Source organism: Peromyscus californicus, unplaced genomic scaffold, assembly GCF_007827085.1.
Source record: "Peromyscus californicus insignis strain IS unplaced genomic scaffold, ASM782708v3 Scaffold_12__1_contigs__length_115047231, whole genome shotgun sequence".
NCBI classification, from domain to species: domain Eukaryota; kingdom Metazoa; phylum Chordata; class Mammalia; order Rodentia; family Cricetidae; genus Peromyscus; species Peromyscus californicus.
In genome coordinates, this window is record NW_026294413.1 from 19,689,826 (window position 1) to 19,709,130 (window position 19,305).

At 36.3% G+C, this 19,305-nt stretch overlaps 1 protein-coding gene across 10 annotated transcripts in view; it reads left to right on the forward strand.

Annotated features, from left to right (window-relative positions):
- Positions 1-19,305, forward strand: part of Rbm26 (RNA binding motif protein 26) — a 77,637-nt gene that overhangs the window by 22,029 nt on the left and 36,303 nt on the right. For 7 of the 10 annotated variants that reach the window (XM_052732521.1, XM_052732522.1, XM_052732518.1 and 4 more), the window contains exons 2-11: positions 3,298-3,416; positions 3,960-4,096; positions 7,860-7,948; positions 8,729-8,946; positions 9,560-9,820; positions 10,557-10,796; positions 11,243-11,383; positions 11,688-11,843; positions 17,292-17,403; positions 18,486-18,645. In XM_052732521.1, coding sequence (XP_052588481.1) covers positions 3,298-3,416; positions 3,960-4,096; positions 7,860-7,948; positions 8,729-8,946; positions 9,560-9,820; positions 10,557-10,796; positions 11,243-11,383; positions 11,688-11,843; positions 17,292-17,403; positions 18,486-18,645 — 1,633 coding nt within the window. The remainder of the gene's footprint in view (positions 1-3,297; positions 3,417-3,959; positions 4,097-7,859; positions 7,949-8,728; positions 8,947-9,559; positions 9,821-10,556; positions 10,797-11,242; positions 11,384-11,687; positions 11,844-17,291; positions 17,404-18,485; positions 18,646-19,305) is intronic. The other 3 variants (XM_052732520.1, XM_052732519.1, XM_052732523.1) reach the window with 1 other exon arrangement.

Consider the following 19,305-nt stretch of genomic DNA (forward strand, 5'->3'; position numbering starts at 1 on the left):
GAACTGGTGGACGTTATTTTAAAATTACCACAATGGTATAGACTGAGAAGTCTTACATTCCTTACAGTACAGGTAATAAATGTTTTTGTTCTTTATATGAGTGTGTACACATTGCATGTGGAGGCTGTAGGTCTATGTTGATGGTCTCACTCCACCTTACTTTTTATTTTATTTTATTTTTATTTTTTGAGACAGGATCTCTCCCTAAACCTGGAGCTCATTGATTTAGTTAGGTTGGCTAGCTGGCCACAGCTACAGGAGTCTGCCTGTGCCTGTGCCTACAGTGCTGGAGTCCTGAATATGCCACAGCAACATTTTGTTTTGTTTTTATTTATGTATTCATTTTTATGTGAGTGCTAGATATCTGAACTCGGGTCTTCATGCTTGTGCAGCAGGCACTTTGTGGACTGAGCCATCTCCCTAGCGTTTGTGTTTTTATTTTGTTCTGTTTTGAGATAGGGGTCTCTCTATGCAGTCTTGTCTGTCCTGGAACTTGCTATGTAGTCTAGGCTGACCTTGAATGCAGAAATCCACCTGCCTTTGCCTCCTGAGCGCTGTGATCAAAGGTGCGCAATGCCATGCCTAGCTGATCTTTGTTACTTTGATCCCTTACTATCATATATATTTAAAAGTTACTGTTAAATTTCTGTATCATCAGTATCTTTAAGGAAAATCTTTTTTATTTACGTTGTTGGTATGAATTAAGTAGTTGTTTTTGTGCTAAGCCTTCACTTTAAATTTAAGCTAGGTATCTGTTTCTGAGTTAGGATTTCATTGAATGGATATTAGAAGGATCCTGAAAGCAAAGGCATGGGTGTGGGAATTTGGGGAATTTAGAGGCTTTGTGAAATAGTGGTCTTTGAAAAATAAGCTGGGAAGGATAGAGTTCAGAATGTGAACTGAACTGGGTTGCAACTAAGGCCATTGAGAGGTTAAAAAAAAGCTGTGGTGGAGTTTTACAGAAAATAATATGGAAAGTGGATAAAAGTTTGTGGTTGTAACACCAGGCATTTAGAGAAATGACGAGTTGATTATCTGGTTTCTGGACATTTCATTGTGAAGGGGGAGTCCTCTACAGTGGTTAGAAAGAAGTGTGAACTTTCGAGTAGAATATTTTAGTTTTAAATAATGGCTCATTTACTTACTTGTTTAGCAGTCTTGGGAAACCTGCTTAGCTCCACCACCCGCCCTCAGGTTTTTCAGTAAAGTGAGAGCCTTCCATGTATGTAATAGTAGAGCTAGCCTAGTTTATGGAACAGAATGAATTCAGTAAAGGTAGCTATTGCTATTATTTTGTTGTTTAATTTGTAACGTGATTCTTAAATAACACATTTTATTTAGTTTAAGAATTCCTTGCTTTTTTGAATTGGATAAACATGATTTAGGCATCAGAAAATTCCTTTCTGACCTGGTCTCTCTTTTACTTGGAACCTGCTAAGGCTTCCTCACACAAGTAACCATAATTATTAGTTTATACTTATGCATATGTATTATTTATCTGTAACAATCCATGTATATAACCTCTTTCTTTGCGAATGGTAGCATTTTGTTTACACTTTTCTTTCTTCTTCCTTTTTTTTTTTTTTTTTTTTGGTTTTTTGAGACAATGTTTCTCTGTGTAGTTTTTGGTGCCTGTCCTGGAACTTGCTCTGTAGACCAGGTTGGCCCCCAACTCACAGAGATCCACCTGCCTCTGCCTCCCAAGTGCTGGGATTAAAGGTGTGCCACCACAGCCCAACTGTTTACACTTTTCTGTACCTTACTTTTAATATTTAAAACGTTGCTTTTTCTAAGTCTATTCTTTTTGATATTTTGTTGCTTGTCATTTCCATATGTGAATTGAAGTAATTAATGTTTCCAGTTCTCTTCCTTCCCACCCTCCTGCCTCTGTTACGTAGTTGGTCTTAATTATGGAAACTTAGTGCTAGAGGAACTTATCTTTTTGCTTTAACTCATCAGTTTTCAACTTGTGGGTCATGATCCCTCTGAAAACACAAATATTTAATTACGATTTATAACAGTGGCAAAGTTACAGTTGTGAAGTAGCAACAAAATAATTTTATGGTTGGGGAACCACATGAGGAACTGCATTAAAGGGTTACAACATTAGGAAGATTGAGAACCACTGTTTTAATTATTCAACTTTTAGTCCTGTTTTTCTTGACTCTTCATTCTGAAGATTGTGTTTGTATACAGTGGTATTACTACTCTTTCCTGACAAGAATTTGGTGTTGTAATATGACTCAGGTTTTTTCTCTAATGTTAGTAATTGTCTGTAGTGGGTTCATGTTTTTAGTTTCATATTTAATGTGATATTTTTTAATCTAACTTACTTTTAAAAAAAAGATTTATTTATTTATCATGTGTACAGTGTTCTGCCTGCATGTGTGACTGCAGGCCAGAAGAGGACACCAGATCTCATTATAGATGGCTGTGAGCCACCATGTGGTTGCTGGGAACCAAACTCAGGACGTCTGGAAGAACAGACAGTGCTCTTAACCTCTGAGCCATCTCTCTAGCTCCCCCCTCCCCCAACTTAGTTTTTAAAGATAGTTACCAAATTGAATACCACTGGTGCATAAATTCCTTTCCTTGTTTACTTGAATGCTATTTTTATAAAAATCTAAATTCCTAATGCATTTGATTCAATTTCTAGACTTCCTTTTTTGTAGTTTTACATATTGTCAGGGGTGATTTATTTATTTGTGCGTGTGTGTGTGTTTTATGTGCAGAGTGTTTTGTCTACATTTGTGTATATGTGTGTGTACCACACCTTGGAGATCAGAAGAGGGCATTCCATCCTCTTGAGTGGAGTTACAGATGGTTTTGAGCCTCCGTGTGAATTCTGGGAAGTGAACTGGGGACTGCAAGAGCAAGTGCTCTTAACCACTAATCCATCTCTCCAGCTCCAGTGACATGCTTTTAAGAAATTACGTTTTTAAGGCTGGGCGCACACCTTTAATCCCAGCACTCGGGAGGCAGAGCCAGGTGGAACTCTGTGAGTTTGAGGCCAGCCTGGTCTACAGGGTGAGATCCAGGACAGGCACCAAAACTACATGGAGAAACCCTGTTTTGAAAAACCAAAAAAAAAAATTATGTTTTCAAGAAGTGATGCAGCATATAAAATATATTAACATAAGGAAAATATTCATTCAGGGCCTTTCATGAGCCTAGTGTTTTTACATATATTAACTCAATTATATGTCATATTTTGTGAGTTTTAACTTAGTTATAGACGTGAAGTCATTTATGGCTAAGTTTCTTTCAGCATTATTATTATTATTTTTTTTTCTTCAGCTGTGATGCCGATCCATCAGCCCTAGCAAAATATGTTTTAGCTCTGGTAAAGAAAGACAAAAGTGAGAAGGAATTAAAGGCATTATGCATTGATCAGCTCGATGTATTTCTTCAGAAAGGTAATACCTTTGGTTTTAAAATACCATTTGAGTAAGTTATTTAAAATAGTATTATGTGCATAATAGTAAAGGAATTTAGCCCCTGGTTGTGTGAGCTATAACAGCGTTGAATACACATAAGACTGTTTTTATATTTATGGTTTCTTTCCTCAATATCTTTTATACTTACTTTGTTACATAGATTAACATATTAAGAAAACAACTGCCTATTTTAGACAATACTAAAGAAACTTCTTGAAATATTTAGAGCATATTTTTCTACTTTGTTGTACTTTTCCCACATCTAGATAATGGCTAGTTTTGGAGTCTATGTATTGGATGTGCTACATGTCAAAGAATAGTCATGGATGGGAGCAGCTGGCCAAGAGGCTTTTGTCATTCTAGTCTTGAAACTTGAATGAATCATTGTCAGGGAACTTGTACCAGTATACACTGCTTGGAAAGCTATTGGTCAGGATGTTAAGAAACTTGATGTGTAGAACTGGGGAATTAAAGTCTTAATAAATATCTTTTGTTCTGTGAATTTTTTGGTTTTATTTCTAGAGACACAAATATTTGTGGAAAAACTTTTTGATGCTGTGAACACAAAGAGTTATCTACCTCCTCCAGAGCAGCCATCGTCAGGAAGCCTGAAGGTAGACTTTCTTCAGCACCAAGAAAAAGATATAAAAAAAGAAGAGGTGAGAATTCATTGTATTGTGTTGGTTCCTTAAGTTCACAGAAGGAATAATCAGTTGAGTTTTCTTTTCTACATTTTTGTATTGAGTGTCCTAAATACCTGTTCCTCAGTTCAGGGACTTCTCCAGGAGTATTTAATGAACTTAGAATTTAGTTGTAATCATGACTGTGGTTTAGTTAATGCAAAAGAATTAAAAGTTAGCAAAGAAAAACAGTTTGAGAGGAAGTTGGTGGAAAACAAGTGTGAGCATCTGCACTCTGGGGTCACATGGAATGTGCTAGACACGAGTTGTAGCAGCAGCATATATTGTAAGGAAGAAGTCAGAGACTTACTGCTCACTCTTTTGAATTAAAAAAAATTATTCTGTTTATGGGTGTTTTGCCTGGGTGTCTGTGTACCCTGTGTGTACCTAGTGTGTATAAGCCAAAAGAGGGTCTCAGAGTGCCTGGAACTGGAGGTGTAGATGGTTGTGAGCCACCATGTAGGTGCTGGGAGTTGAACCCAAGTCCTCTGGAAGAACAGCAATGCTCAGTTTTTATTTGGATTATTCACCTTCTACCTAACATATAACAGAATTCCAGACTGCCAAGAGAAAAGCAAGTGTTGGTGTAAACTATTGTATTTTCACAAACAAGTACAGTGAGCCATTCTTAAAAGGAAATGATGGAGACACTGTAGATCCCAAAGTTTTCAGAAGGTAGCTGAAGACCAGTCTTCTAAGTAGGCCCTTTTAAAGCTTAGCATTTTGGGTCTGCTCTGCACTCTTCTGTACCATCTGTGGTCATGGAGTCTTAGAGTTTGTGTTCTGTGAATCTCATTAGGATGACTGGAAATTTGTTTGTGTCTGCCCTTCACACGTTTACTCAGAGGTAGTCAAACAGGAACTTTTACAAAGCAATAGAGATGACTTCATACTTAAATTTTTGGAAGTTTTAAATTGCATTTTATAATTTGTATTTACATTTGCTTAATAACCTGAATAATTTAGATTTTTTTTCAGTTTGATAAAAATTAACATGACCTAGGGTGGTTGTGCCAGAGAAAACAATGGCTGACCTTCTTCTTCATACTGTGATGTTTTTTGTATTCAGCTGGTTTTAGTTTGGTTTTCTTGGGACAGGGCCTATGTATTCCTAGCTTGACTGAAAATTGAAGTGTATACTAAGATGATCTCCAGTTCATTGACAATTCCCTTGGCTCTGCCTTCTCCTGTCACCACACTTGACCCAGCCTTTAAACATTTTATTTTTAATGATATTCATGCTTTTGTGTCTGTGTGTAGGTATTGGCACGTGAGTGCCAGTGCCCCCAATCGGATCGCCTGAAGTTTTAGGTGGCTCTGAGTTGTCTGGCATGGGTGTTGGGAACCAGCCTAAGGTCCTCTACAAGTGCAGCATAGCCCCTACATACCAATTTTGCTAAAATTTTGGCTCTCTGTATATGTACTCCATGATGTTGAAAACGTTCATTTCCTGGAACTTAGTTTCATTTAGCTGTGAAATAGAGGTGTTACAGGGTTACAGTGAGGGACAAGTAAAATAGTGTCTATACAGCAGTTGGTATACTGCTTGGCACATGGCAAGTTCTTAGTAAATGCTAGTGCCGTTACTGTTGGGAGATTCTTCTGGTCTTTTTCCTTCCTCCTAATCTGTTCTCAGATTATATAAGTAATAGAGTTTATTGTATAATGATAGATACATGTTAATGTGTAATAATTCTCAAAATTATTTTTAATCTCTGTACCTGAGTATATATATTTTTATACACATGCACACACATGGTCCAATTAGTTTTAGCTGCAGGAGAGGATCATAACGTACTTCTATAACTGTCTTGTAATACCTGACAGCATAGTGGATACAATGTAAGCAGGACACCATTGTACTGATCATTACTTCTTCCATATGGAGACATAAAATTATGAAACTTGCCCGCTGGCAGAAGTTTGGGTTGCTTGCAGTTAATTGTGTGTGTGTGTGTGTACTCAAATGCCCACAATTACATACACACATAACATATGGGAAGGGAGAGTGTGTGTGAGGGTAAGATCAAGCAGTACCTGACACCGGTGACATTTTGTGTCAGCTTCTGAAATATCTGGAAATACAGGTGCATGTTACTATATCTAGCTTTAAATTCTATTTGAATTCTCAAGAACTCTTGAGTTAACTCTGGGTCCTTGTCCCAATGCATGATGATAACAAAGGCTTAGTATCCTATCTGTTGCTAAAGTTGGTATTTTTAATATTTTTCTTGACCAGTTGTGGAAGGTTTTTGTAGATGAGCTTTTAGAATTACTAAAATGCCACATGGTGTGGAAACACCAAAATTTTCTGGTTGGGCATGTATTATAGGATATTGCTCTGTGTGTGCATGTGCGCATGCAAAATGTGTTGCTGTGTATGTTTGTAGGATGGAGTGTTAACTTGTTTTGCTTGAAAACAAATAGAAGGCAGAAGTGCACCAGGTGATCTGGATATCCTTGGGCTTATACTACCCACACTTGAGGCTGAGAGAGAAGGTTTTTAAGTTTCAGGCCAGCCTTGGGTACACAGTGCATACAAGTCTTAAATAAAACTGCATCAGATAGATTTTGTTAATATTTGGTTTTTGTATGAATTGGCAAGAGAATTTGAAGTGGGTAGGAAGAGAAAAACAATTGATGGGGGTGCAAATTGTTGAAAGTGCATTTCTCCAAGTTAGATTGTTTTTTTTTTTTTTTAAGATTTATTTATATATTATGTATACAGAGTTCTGCCTGCATGCATGCTTGCAGGCCAGAAGAGGGCACCAGATCTCATTACGGATGGTTGTGAGCCACCATGTGGTTGCTAGGAATTGAACTCAGGACCTCTGGAAGAACAACCAGTGCTCTTAACTGCTGAGCCATCTCTCCAGCCCCCCAAGTTAGGTTTTTTGATAGGTTTCTATTTAATTAATTCATGTGGCAAACATTCCATACTAGTGGGCTTTTTTTTGTTTTAAGTATAACCTAGAGGGATGCTGGGAAGGCTGACATAAACTTGGATATATGTACTCATAGATTGTCTGCATCAGAATTTCTTTATGTCCCTACTTAAAATACACAATCTTCAAAGCCCTGGAATATTTACAGAATCTATTATTAATATTCTGAATTTTTCTAACTTCTAAATTTTTTCTAATCACATACTAGTGTCCTATGGAATCAGTGTTGTGAGAAGTACAATTTGGATAGTGTAGTAATGACTAAAGGCATATTCCTTTCTAGTAGCTATAAAATTGAGGCCTCCTGTAGGAAACAGTAATATATAGCTGACATGATGCTCTAAAATGATTGTTTCATTTTGTATTATTTGTATATCTTACTAAAACTTTCATTTTGTATATTATTTTCTTGTGTACTTTTTTTATGACTTGTTTAGTACTAATGTGTTCTCTGTTGTATGATGTGAAACCAAGTCCACCAAACAGAAGCATGAATGTATTTTAGACTTTTGATATAAGGAAGAAATTGGCTTTCATATGTTAAAATGAAGACATTTGCTTAAAGTATTTTTTGCCACTGTTATCTAAAGTAAGGGTTTATGACTTTATTATTCAGTTTATATTTTGGCAGACAGTTATAAGTTACAGGTTAAGGGTTGTATTTGATAAAGTAATTTTCCTTGAATATTTGTAAAAATTTTGTTTCTGTTACATAAATTAAGCTTAATATTAAGTCATTGAAATAGTAACATGGCAAAGAATTTCTGTTGATAAAATTGTCCAATTTTTTTTATTAGCTCACAAAGGAGGAAGAGCGAGAGAAGAAGTTTTCCAGAAGGCTGAATCATAGTCCTCCCCAGTCAAGCTCCCGATACAGAGACAATAGGTGATTTGTCGAGACATTCTTAATGTTTAGATTTTATTTTTTATTATTTAGATTGGTTATACTTTACACAGGGACAAGTAACATTTACATTTTCTGTGTTCTTTTGGAATTTTCTTGTTTTGAGATAGGACCTTGCCAATTAGGTGGGTATGACTCAGCAGTCTTACCTCTGCCTCCTGAGTGCTGGGATTACACTGCAGGCATGTGCCGCCATCACCCAGCACTGCTGCTCTTTTAGTGGTTCAGCAAAGTAAAACTAGGTCCTTTTCTACCAAGAACGTCTAGGTCCACTGTATGTGCGGGGAGTGAGATTTAGTTGTTTTGGATATTGCTCTTCCTAACTTCAGATCCAGTGACTCTTAATGAGGGATTTTATTTGGGGCTTATTTTTTTTTTTAGATTTCTTTTGTGGGGTGGGGTGGGGTGGGTGGGGGTTGAAGATTCCCTTTAGTGTGATTAAATTATTTTGCCTATTGTGGCTTCAAAAGCATTAAGACTGATACAAGTGATACTTGCAAATGTGATTGTATGTATATAAGATGCATGTAGATGTCTGTCTGTAGATACATAATTGAATAGATATTGTACAAAAGACTAAGAATTAAGGGATGAGTTGATTTTCTTTTAAAAAGCTTTTAGAATAAGTAATCTGAGTTTTCAGTTTTTGAAGTTGCCTTGGTTTGTATCATGATAATGACACAAGTTACATATTTGGAGGTTTTTTTTCCCCGTACATTTACTTCAGCATTATTCACATAAAAGTAACGATACATTTTTTAGAAGCCGTGATGAGAGGAAAAAAGACGATCGTTCTCGAAAAAGAGATTATGATCGAAACCCTCCTCGAAGAGATTCATACAGAGACCGGTATAACAGAAGGCGAGGGAGAAGTCGCAGTTACAGCAGGAGTCGGAGTCGAAGTTGGAGTAAAGAGAGGCTTCGTGACAGGGATAGAGATAGAAGCAGGACGAGGAGCAGAAGCAGGACACGAAGCCGGGGTTAGTAATCCATGTGTTTGTGATTTGGTTGTAGTTCTTTACTGCAAGAATCCTCCCGTGCTGCCCACTGTACTGTCTTTTATCTTTCCTATCTGCCTGCTCTGCTTCCCAATGCTGGGATTAAAGGCGTGCACCACCGCCTAGCTTCCTACTATGATTTTTAGAATGCCTCTTTCTTTCTTTCTCTTTTTTTTTCTTTCTTTCTTTTTTTTGTTTTTTGTTTTTTGTTTTTGTTTTTTTGAGACAGGGTTTCTCCATGTAGTTTTGGTGCCTGTCATTGATCTCGCTCTGTAGACTTCAAGGGTTTGCCTTATCATGTCCGGAAGACATTATTTTACACCAGTTTTCCGGCTCTTAACAACCTCTACAATCTTTCTGGCTCCTTCTCAGATATTTGGGAAAGGCTGTGACATAGCCGTCCCATGTAGGATTGAGCACTCCAGTCACCTATTTTCTGTACTTTGACCAGTGAGTTATTAAGTAACTTTTAAAAGGAGAACATTTGTGCAAAGTTTGAACTGTGTTATATATTTAGCAAAAACTATCACTGTGGTTTTAAGATCTGGGATTTTTTTTTAATGTGATTTTACAAGTTATTTATATCTTATTTCAGAAAGGGATCTGGTGAAACCTAAATATGACCTGGACAGAACAGATCCACTAGAAAATAATTATACACCAGTCTCTTCAGTATCTAATATTTCATCTGGCCACTATCCTGTACCGACTTTGAGCAGCACCATTACTGTAATCGCTCCTACTCATCATGGTAATAATACTACCGAAAGTTGGTCTGAATTTCATGAAGACCAGGTAGATCACAACTCTTACGTAAGGCCACCAATGCCAAAGAAGCGGTGTAGAGATTATGATGGTGAGTTTGTATTTTTGCCTAATTTCTTTTGTGTATTTTATAGGCAGAAATTTGTATTTCTGTCTAAATTATTTGTTTAGATTGTATAATAATTCAAAGGGAGTTATCTATGATATAAATAGGACAGATTAGCTTTTATCAGTTTATGAATTCCGTTTCATCTTCCATTAGTTCACTGTTATTAACAATTTTGATTGTTTATAATATTGTTGGAATATACCAAAAAAGAGTAAATACCATTTGAGTTACTTTTCAAGAAATCTGCTCACTTGAACATTTTTGGTCAAATCATTCTTTAGAAATCAATGATTATTGGAATATGTAGGACATAAAGTAAACACATCCCATGAAAGATTTTTTTCAAAGCGATTCAAAGACTTATAAGAATTTAAGATTATGTTTAGTATTGAAAGCATAGTTACAATATGGTTTTAGTGTAAAATGAGAGATTTAAGTAATAGATGTATTAACTAATGATAAATATTTGCCAGAAGTTACATGTAAGTTTATATTGTTTTACTTAGTATCCTTATTTAAATTTTATTTTTTATTTTGTATGTTAGGCATGTTATTAGTTGATAATTGCTTATATTATTAGGAATGAAGAGAGCTCTTTTGAAAGTGTAAATTATCATTTTGCTCAATACTAAAAATACTCATACACTGTGTGTTAGCTAGAGATAATTTGTATTTCCAGAGCTTTTCGCATTTATTTCTAATAATCCTTTAATTACAGAAAAGGGGTTTTGTATGAGAGGAGACATGTGCCCTTTTGATCATGGAAGTGACCCAGTGGTGGTAGAAGATGTGAACCTGCCTGGGATGTTGCCTTTCCCAGCACAGCCACCTGTTGTGGAAGGACCACCTCCTCCTGGACTTCCTCCACCTCCTCCAATTCTTACACCCCCACCTGTGAATCTTAGACCCCCAGTGCCACCTCCAGGTCCATTACCACCCAGTCTGCCACCTGTCACAGGTCAGTAGATTAACGTATTTCCTAGTATTTATAGTTGCTCACTTAATCGTCTTTTATGAAATTAATAATTTCATGTTCGTTTTGTTAACAATTTCTAGAGTAAGCCCATACATACCTGGTAGAAACCAAGCATACTCTCATTTGGAATATCATGCACAGTTCAGCCTTTAATAAACTAGTCACTACTGTGATTTGTAAAAGCCTATGACTTACATACATTATGATAATACTGCCTCTGCTTTATAATCCTTAATAGTTTATAGCAAACCTATTTTAGAATAGATTAAAAAGAATATTTACCATTAAAAAGCTAACTTACTTGTAAGAGCTTATTCTTTATAGAAAAACATTTCAGTTGACAAAAGAGAATATTAGGTTTGAATGTATAATAATTTATTTCATTTGTTTGCTTTCAGATGATATTTCTTATTCTTTGGTTTTGACAGGACCACCTCCTCCACTTCCTCCTTTACAGCCATCTGGCATGGATGCGCCACCCAACTCTGCAACCAGCTCTGTTCCTACTGTAGTAACAACTGGCATTCATCACCAGCCTCCTCCTGCTCCACCCTCTCTTTTTACTGCAGGTGCAGTTTTGGTCCCTTCTAAATTCATGATGTAATACAGTTTTAAAGCAGAGTTTTAAAAATACCTAGTGAGTTTAAAATACGGGACAGAATTTCTCACTAAAATTGCACAGTGCAAAGTGGACTTGCATTAATCTTAAATTACTCCATTAAGATTTTTTAGAAGACTTCTATTGGTAACATTTTTTGTTTTTATAGAACTATCATATATTTAAAACACATTAGTTTTATGTTGTTTATTAATGATAAATTATGTTTAAAAGTTACCAAATTTTTTTTTTTTATAATTGTTGTTTAATTACAGTTTTTGTGTTACCAGATACATATGACACCGATGGCTACAATCCTGAAGCACCAAGCATAACAAACACTTCCAGACCGATGTATAGACACAGAGTGCATGCACAAAGGCCTAACTTGATAGGACTAACATCAGGGGATATGGATTTACCACCTAGAGGTATTATGATCAGTCTTTCTTATTTCACAGTGTTAATAGTGGGAAAGCAGGATGGGGTGCAGCATAGTAGCAGGATGCTTGTATATCATGCACAGGGCCCTGCTTGCTCTCTAGCCAAACAAGCAAATGACAGAGAAAGGTGGAAAACATCAGAAGGGATGGTGATGGTTTGCTCACTTGGGTCTCTGGTCTGTCATAAGTTCCATATTTATGAAATTCCCCCAAAGTATGTATTTCTCAGGTAACTTGTTTGTTTCTTACACTTTGTTTCATTTGTAGTCTTTCTGGTTCACTTAAACCAGAGAGCCTCAACCTGTGGGTTGCGACCCCTTTGACAAACCTCTGTCTCCAAAAGTATTTACATTATAATTCATAACAGTAGCAAAATCATAGCTATGAAATAGCAAAGAAAATAATTTTATGGTTAGGGGTCACCACAACAAGAGTCACAGCATTAGGAAGATTGAGAACCACTGATTAGAGTAAGATAGAATACTTAAGTCTGTCCTGTAGCATGAATCTTAAAGGGTCTTATTAATAAAATACTCAGAGTCAGGTATTGGGGTGAATGCTGAAAGATCAGAGAAGCAGAACAAGCCACAGCTAACCTCATCTGGCCAACTTCTCAGCTGATCTTATTTCCTCAAACTGGAAGCCTCTGAGTCCTCATCTGAATGGATCTCAGCTGAACTGCTGCTAAAAGTCTAAAAGCTTAACAAGGCTCTAGTTCCTGGTCCTCACGCCTTATATGCCTTTCTGCATCCTGCCATCAGTTCCTGGGATTAAAGGCATATATCACCATGCCTGGCTGTTTCCAGTGTGGCTTTGAGTTCACAGAGATCTGAATGGATTAAAGGCATATATCACCATGCCTGGCTGTTTCCAGTGTGGCTTTGAGTTCACAGAGATCTGAATGGATCTCTGCCTCCAGAATGCTAAGATTAAAGATGTGTGTGCCACCATTTTCTGGCCTCTATGTTTATCTAGTGGCTGTTCTGTTCTCTGACCCCAGATAAGTTTATTAGGGTGCACAATATATTGGGGAACACAATATCACCACACTGTCCTAGTTTAGATAATGAAATTGTCTAAAACTTGTGCTTCATATGCAGTTTTTTTGTACACTTGACATGTTAAAATTTGACACATTTTTTAGCAAAAGGAAATATGGAGTAGCAGTTAACTCATCTTTTAAATTCTGAGACAGATCTTTAAGCTAAATTATTAAAAACTAGAGTTTAGACTGAGCCAGGCCAGCAAAAGTTCTTTACTAGCTTCAAACTGTGGCAATGGTTCAGTTTGAAACAGTGTAGCAGTTACAAATAACATGATAAAGGAGATGAGAGATTGTTAGACAAAATATTATGGAGGTAGGAATAGGTCTTTTTTCTTAATGATGGCATTTGAAAATTACATTCCAATTTCTTTCTTGCTTTCTTAAGTAGAATAATAATATCAAAACTTCCCAATTGCATATAAATGTTCAACTTAAATAACAGTACCTATGTGGAATAGAAAATTTAGGATTACTTATAATTTGAGGTTTTGTTATATATTGGAATCTATCAGATTCTGAATACCTTCTTTCTATATTGGAAAAGCCTATTGTGGCAGGATATGAGGAACATTCTAATTCACATTTATATTCCCTGAGGTATCACAGAATCTGTCCATGTGTTTACCCTCTTTGAGAGCCTTAATGTGCATGTTTCTCTTTAATACCCTGTTAAATTCTTCCTAACGTAATCAATGGTAGCAGGAAAAAAGTTTTCTTTTTTAGTTGCTTCTATATGTGAGACATACACATATAATGGAAAAGTAACCCCTTAAGATTATTGTTGTTTGTAATGTTTAGTCATCCTGTGAATTTCTCTCCCACTCTGGTTAGTTTACAGAAATTTTCTTTCTTTAGGTCAGCTTAGCACTTAAAAAGGAAAAATATTTATTTTTAATTACTGTGTATGGGTGTGTATGTGAATGGAGGTGCCCAAATAGTCCAGCAGAAGATGTTTCCTCTGGTGCTAGAGTTGCAGGTAGTTGTGAGCTGCCCAACATGGGTGCTAGGTGCTGAACTCAGGTCATCTGCAAGAGTAATTAATATTCCCTTTTAACTGCTGAGCTCTCTTTCCAGCCCTATATTTTCATTAAAAGTCATATCAACATTCCCTGCTTTTACTGGTAACTCCTACTTCACTCATGTTTTGCTTCTTTGCATTGGCATAAATGTATGCTGCTACTGTGTAATAATATTTCCAAACCCTGGTTAGTGCCAAATTAATTTCTAGTTTTTATTGAGAGAAGGAAGAAAGATCCAATCCTTTACATGTAAATTTTTACCACATAGCCATTGGTATTATGGTAATTTCAACTCTTTGTGACTAATGTTGCAAGACACATAAGGTGCTCTTTTTGAGAGATAAATATACACTTAGGAATTTGAATGCTTTTTTTTATAGAATTATAATTGTGTAACAATTATTTTAATACTACTTGTGTTCATCATATGTATTTTTATGCAATAGTTTAAAAATGCATTTTGTATACTAACTTTGCTTTTAATTTGTCAGCTGATTTAGTAACCCATTTAAATTGAGAGTTTGTATGAATGCTCTGTCTTTTTTTCAGTCATTTCTTTTTATCTCAATTTATGTTCTTATCAACCTCCTTTTTAGGTTTCAGATTTCTTGGTCTGGATTGTGACAGTTTCATAAAAAGCTTGTAGTAATACTGTTTAATTATTATGCATTTCTGGTAGCCTGAACTGTGGCATTAGTTTGTCATGGGATATTGTTTGATAATTAGACTTAGGTTTCATACTTTCAATTTTGGTATGGGGTAATCATTAAATAAAACATTTTGGGCCCTTTTGATGCTATGGAATTCTAATATAAGAATGACTTATTTGCCCTCAAAATTCTGCTTATATTTCTAAGGACGAGAACTGGATAGATGTTCCCACAGGTTGATATAGGCAGGAAGAAGAGTTTAATAGATTAAGGCAACTGTCCAGTGCTGTCAGTTTTAACCAGAAAAACAATATGGAACCGATAAAATTGGTGGGAAATGGTATGTGTAGATTATTAGATACATTGCTAATTGCGTATTATAAGGCACTTCTTTGTTTTTAATACTTACTTTGAAGTAAATCTTAGTGAAGGTGAATCTGAAAGAGAAAATAGGTGTAGCAAACACATCAGTTACTGGATGAAAAACATTTTATTGTGTTTCTTAGCTTTCAGATAACAGAAGTATGTTAAAGTGGAAAAGGATATCGGATAGCTTAGAGATTCTCTAAAAGAGCCAGTGAGCTAAGTGTGGGATACAGGACTAAGTCCTGTTGGAGAGAGAGCTGGTCACGTGAGTGTACTAATACACACAGAAACCACAGCTGGCACTTCGATCACCACTAATGCCGACACCATCTTTTCCCACTGAGATCAATATGGCATGGCATTCGTACAAACAGTTCATACAGTACACTGATAAGTTACTCAGCCAGAGAAGGTGACAGTTAAAGTATACCTAGCTTATACTTCTCAAAAAGGAAGGAGGAGGGGTGGAAGTTCACAGGACAGTGAAGACATTGGAAGAATTTTAAAACAGGTGACAGCTGCTCCAGGGTAGCAACAGTGGGAACTGAGAAGATTTATATTTAATAGAGAAAATTGACAACATGGTTTACTAAATGTGGCGCTTAGAAGAGTAATGTAAAGGCTGAAATCAAATACCAGTTTCTGTGTTGGTAATTAGCAAAGTGATAATGCCATTTATTACAAAAACATATTGGTAGAAAAATAAATTTAATTTTGTTAGTGTTTAGTTGTTATCCCTGTAAGTCATCTGATTAGAAATACCCAAATTTAAAGTCTGAGTTCCATGAACATTGCTGATTAGAAATTACTTATTTTGGAATCATAAATATGGAGGTAAAGAATGATAGAATGATCCGCACTGAGTCCTGCATGGTTGACTCACATAGGAACAGACAGCCTTCTTTTGTTTATTTTCAAGTCCTCCCTCATATTCCCCCGAATTCCTGAGAAACACTGGGAAGGAAAGATGAATGAGAGTAGATGAAGAAGGACATTAGGGAGATAGGTAATGGAGTGAGATGAGGGAGCCAAGCTTCCATGGGGAACTGAAAACAATGAAGCCAAAGACCAAACAAAAGGGATGCCTGAAAATCCAGAACTGGTGATATCTAAGAGGGGAAGTAGTCAACAACAGCAAATGTCTCTTGGAGGCCAGTTAAAAACTGAGAAGAAGGACTGGACAGCTGATTAAGATGTTCAAAGCACTTGCTGCTCTTGCAAAAGACCAGGGTTTGATTCCAGTAGCTCACATCTGCTGCCTCCTTCTCTGCAGGCACCAGGCATATCTATGGTGTACATACATGCAGGCAAAGTACACATACATAAATAAATACTGAAAGAACCCCTGACTATTCATAATCTTTAAGTATCAAATAGTGACTTCAGTTATTTATTTTTCTTCCATGAAGAAGTTTAAGTGTAGAAATGCGAGCAGCTGCCAATTTTCAGAGGACCTGTGAATGATTGAGTGTGGTAAGGAAGAAGAGATAGTCGAATGTAGAAATCTCTTAGGGACTCGCTGTAGGATATGTAGAGAGAAACTAGAGTAGTGAAAGGAGAAACTTCCCCAGATTTCCTTTGTAAATATGGTGTAATGTGAATGTAGGAGAATGTGAGCTGTAATAGCCAGTGTTGATGGGATGTTCCAGTATCATAGGAGAACTAGAAAATGGAAGAAAGCAGCAGGGCTCTGGGACATAGATTGGAACCTTTGTCTTTATATTTAAATAGTTGACCAGAGAAATCTGGAAGTAGAGGCCAGTTAAGACAACAGGCTACATAAAAAGTAAGACAAGCTTATACTAAGATTGCTTTAGCAGAATGTTTGTAAAATATTGGTTAATAGATGTTTGTAATTCTCTAGCACTACATTCAGTCTTGAATATTTCTTTTAAAATATATTTTCAATTATGTTAATATGTTGCAATTTAAGCAGTATAATTACAATTTGCTAATTTGCAAAGGTAGTTTGATTGTTATGTTTGAGTTTATAATGTGCCTTTGATTTTAAGACTCTGAACTTAAAGTCTCAAGGTGACTTATTTATATACTTACGTTTGGTTTGTGATGAGAGTGATGACAAAGTGGAGGAGTGGCATGAATTTTGCCTTTAAAGAAGTAGTCTACAGAATCACATTGGGCATGTGAACTTTATTGAGTCTTAGAGCTAGTGTGAAATAAAAACATCTGAAATAGACTACAGCTCCCTTGGACTACTGTATTTGAATGTGTATTTATTTACCCTTTTGCTTTTAAAATATATTCTTTTGGATAGAAAGCCTAAACACTTTCATAGGAGAAGTAGCTGAGATAAACAAAAAACTATTAAGGTCTACTTTCTTTTGTTTTGACACAGAAAAGCCTCCTAATAAAAGCAGCATGAGGATAGTAGTGGATTCAGAATCAAGGAAAAGAACTATTGGGTCTGGAGAACCTGGAGTTTCTACAAAGAAGACATGGTTTGACAAGTAAGCTGACAGAATATTGAAAAATTTGGTTGTACATTGATTATTGCTGTATTATTATGACCATGTAATATTTTCTCTTAAAAAAATTAAGTTATAATGATCCGTAGGCTGTCCTCAGCTACAGTTTTGGTTGTTTTTTAGAAGTTTATGAGTTTGGTTTGGCACTACAAAGCTATTTCCTTAGAAAAGTGGTGTGATAATGTAGGACACATTTTTTACTGTCTCCTCTTCCACCTAAAAAAAGAAATAACCCCTTATACATGTTAGACGTATTATTGAGTAGAAGCTGTGCACAGGATAGTTATGAGCCCAGCATCATAGGAGAAAGGATGTAGAAGATTTGGGTGGAGACTTCAGCACGTAGGCACTTCTGTTAAGATCTGCAAAGGGCTTTTGGGGGGTGGAGAGTCTGAAGAGGCACTGAGTAGATCAGGAAAGAACTTAGAAGAGAGTTAGAAAGCCAGAATATTGTAGGATGTGATGTTACATTTATACATTTTCATTCATGAAGGGAGATTAGGGCCACACTTAATAGTTCAGAAGGAGTAGTTTTTAGATCTGGTTTTGTGATTAAATCTGTGATTTAAGGTAAAAGGGAAAGGGTAGTTTCATTGGATCACAGACACTACTTTTTCATATGGCAAAAGTGTCATGTATATTTCCAATAATTTTATTTCTTCTTAAACTGGAAACAGGTTCAGGTGTCATCTTTATATCAAAAATTAAAATTAAAGAAGTCTTAAAATGACATACCTTTCAGTAAGCTAATTTGCAGAGTAGAAAAAGATTTGTATGTATATTTTGACTAATGTAGGTAGTAGTATCTTTTTTGGTAAAAATAATTTAACAAGATTAAAAGGGGTATGGCGAACCTTCTCAGATGACTTCCATAAAAGATACCAACACCACTAATTTGGAAACTGTTGCTTGAAAGAAAACTTGAAATTTCCTTATCAACTAGTACTTCCTGTTTTGGAGAAAAATTGATTGAGAACATCTATTTTACTTGTAAAAATTTATTCCTTTCTAGTAGTTGGGAGTCAGCATTTATAAACATTGATCCACTTGATTTTTGCTTACAGACCAAATTTTAATAGGACAAACAGCCCCGGTTTCCAGAAGAAGGTTCAGTTTGGAAACGAAAATACTAAACTTGAACTTAGGAAAGTTCCTCCAGAATTAAATAATATCAGCAAACTTAATGAACATTTTAGTCGATTTGGAACGTTGGTTAACTTACAGGTAAGAGGTGTTGAGTTATATTATTGTCGGTAATTATTTAAAGAACTTAAGAAAATTTTTATAGAGAAATTTAGAAAATTGGTTCAAATGATCTTATCTGTCACTATAGTAAAATACCTGAAGAGGGCTAACTTAATAAAGAAAGGAGGTATTATTGTAAGATGAAGTGATGCTGTTGGTTTGGTCTCTGATGAGGCATAGATAGAGGTGGGTCAGAGGGATTCAGTGCTCAGACTCACCCCTGCACAGCTTTTCTTTGTGAGAGCTCAAGGATCCCTGAGAGCTGTGTCTTAGTTAAGATTACTGTTGCCGTGATGAAACACCATGACCAAAGCATCTTGGGGAGGAAACAGTTTATTCAGCTTATGCGTCCACATCACCCTTTGTCATCAAAGGAGGTCAGGACGAGAACTCAAGCAGGGCAAGAACCTGTAGGCAGCAGCTTGTTGCAGAGGCCATAGAGGACTGTCTTACTGGCTGGCTCAGCCTGCTTTCATATAGAACTTGGACCACCAGCCCAGGGAGGGCTCCACCCACAGTGACCTGGGCCCTCCCCCATCAGTCACTGGTTTAAGAAAATGCCCTACAGGCTTGCGCACAGCCTAGGAGGCATTTCTTAATTCCTTCCTCTGAGATGATTTTAGCATGTGTCAAGTTGAC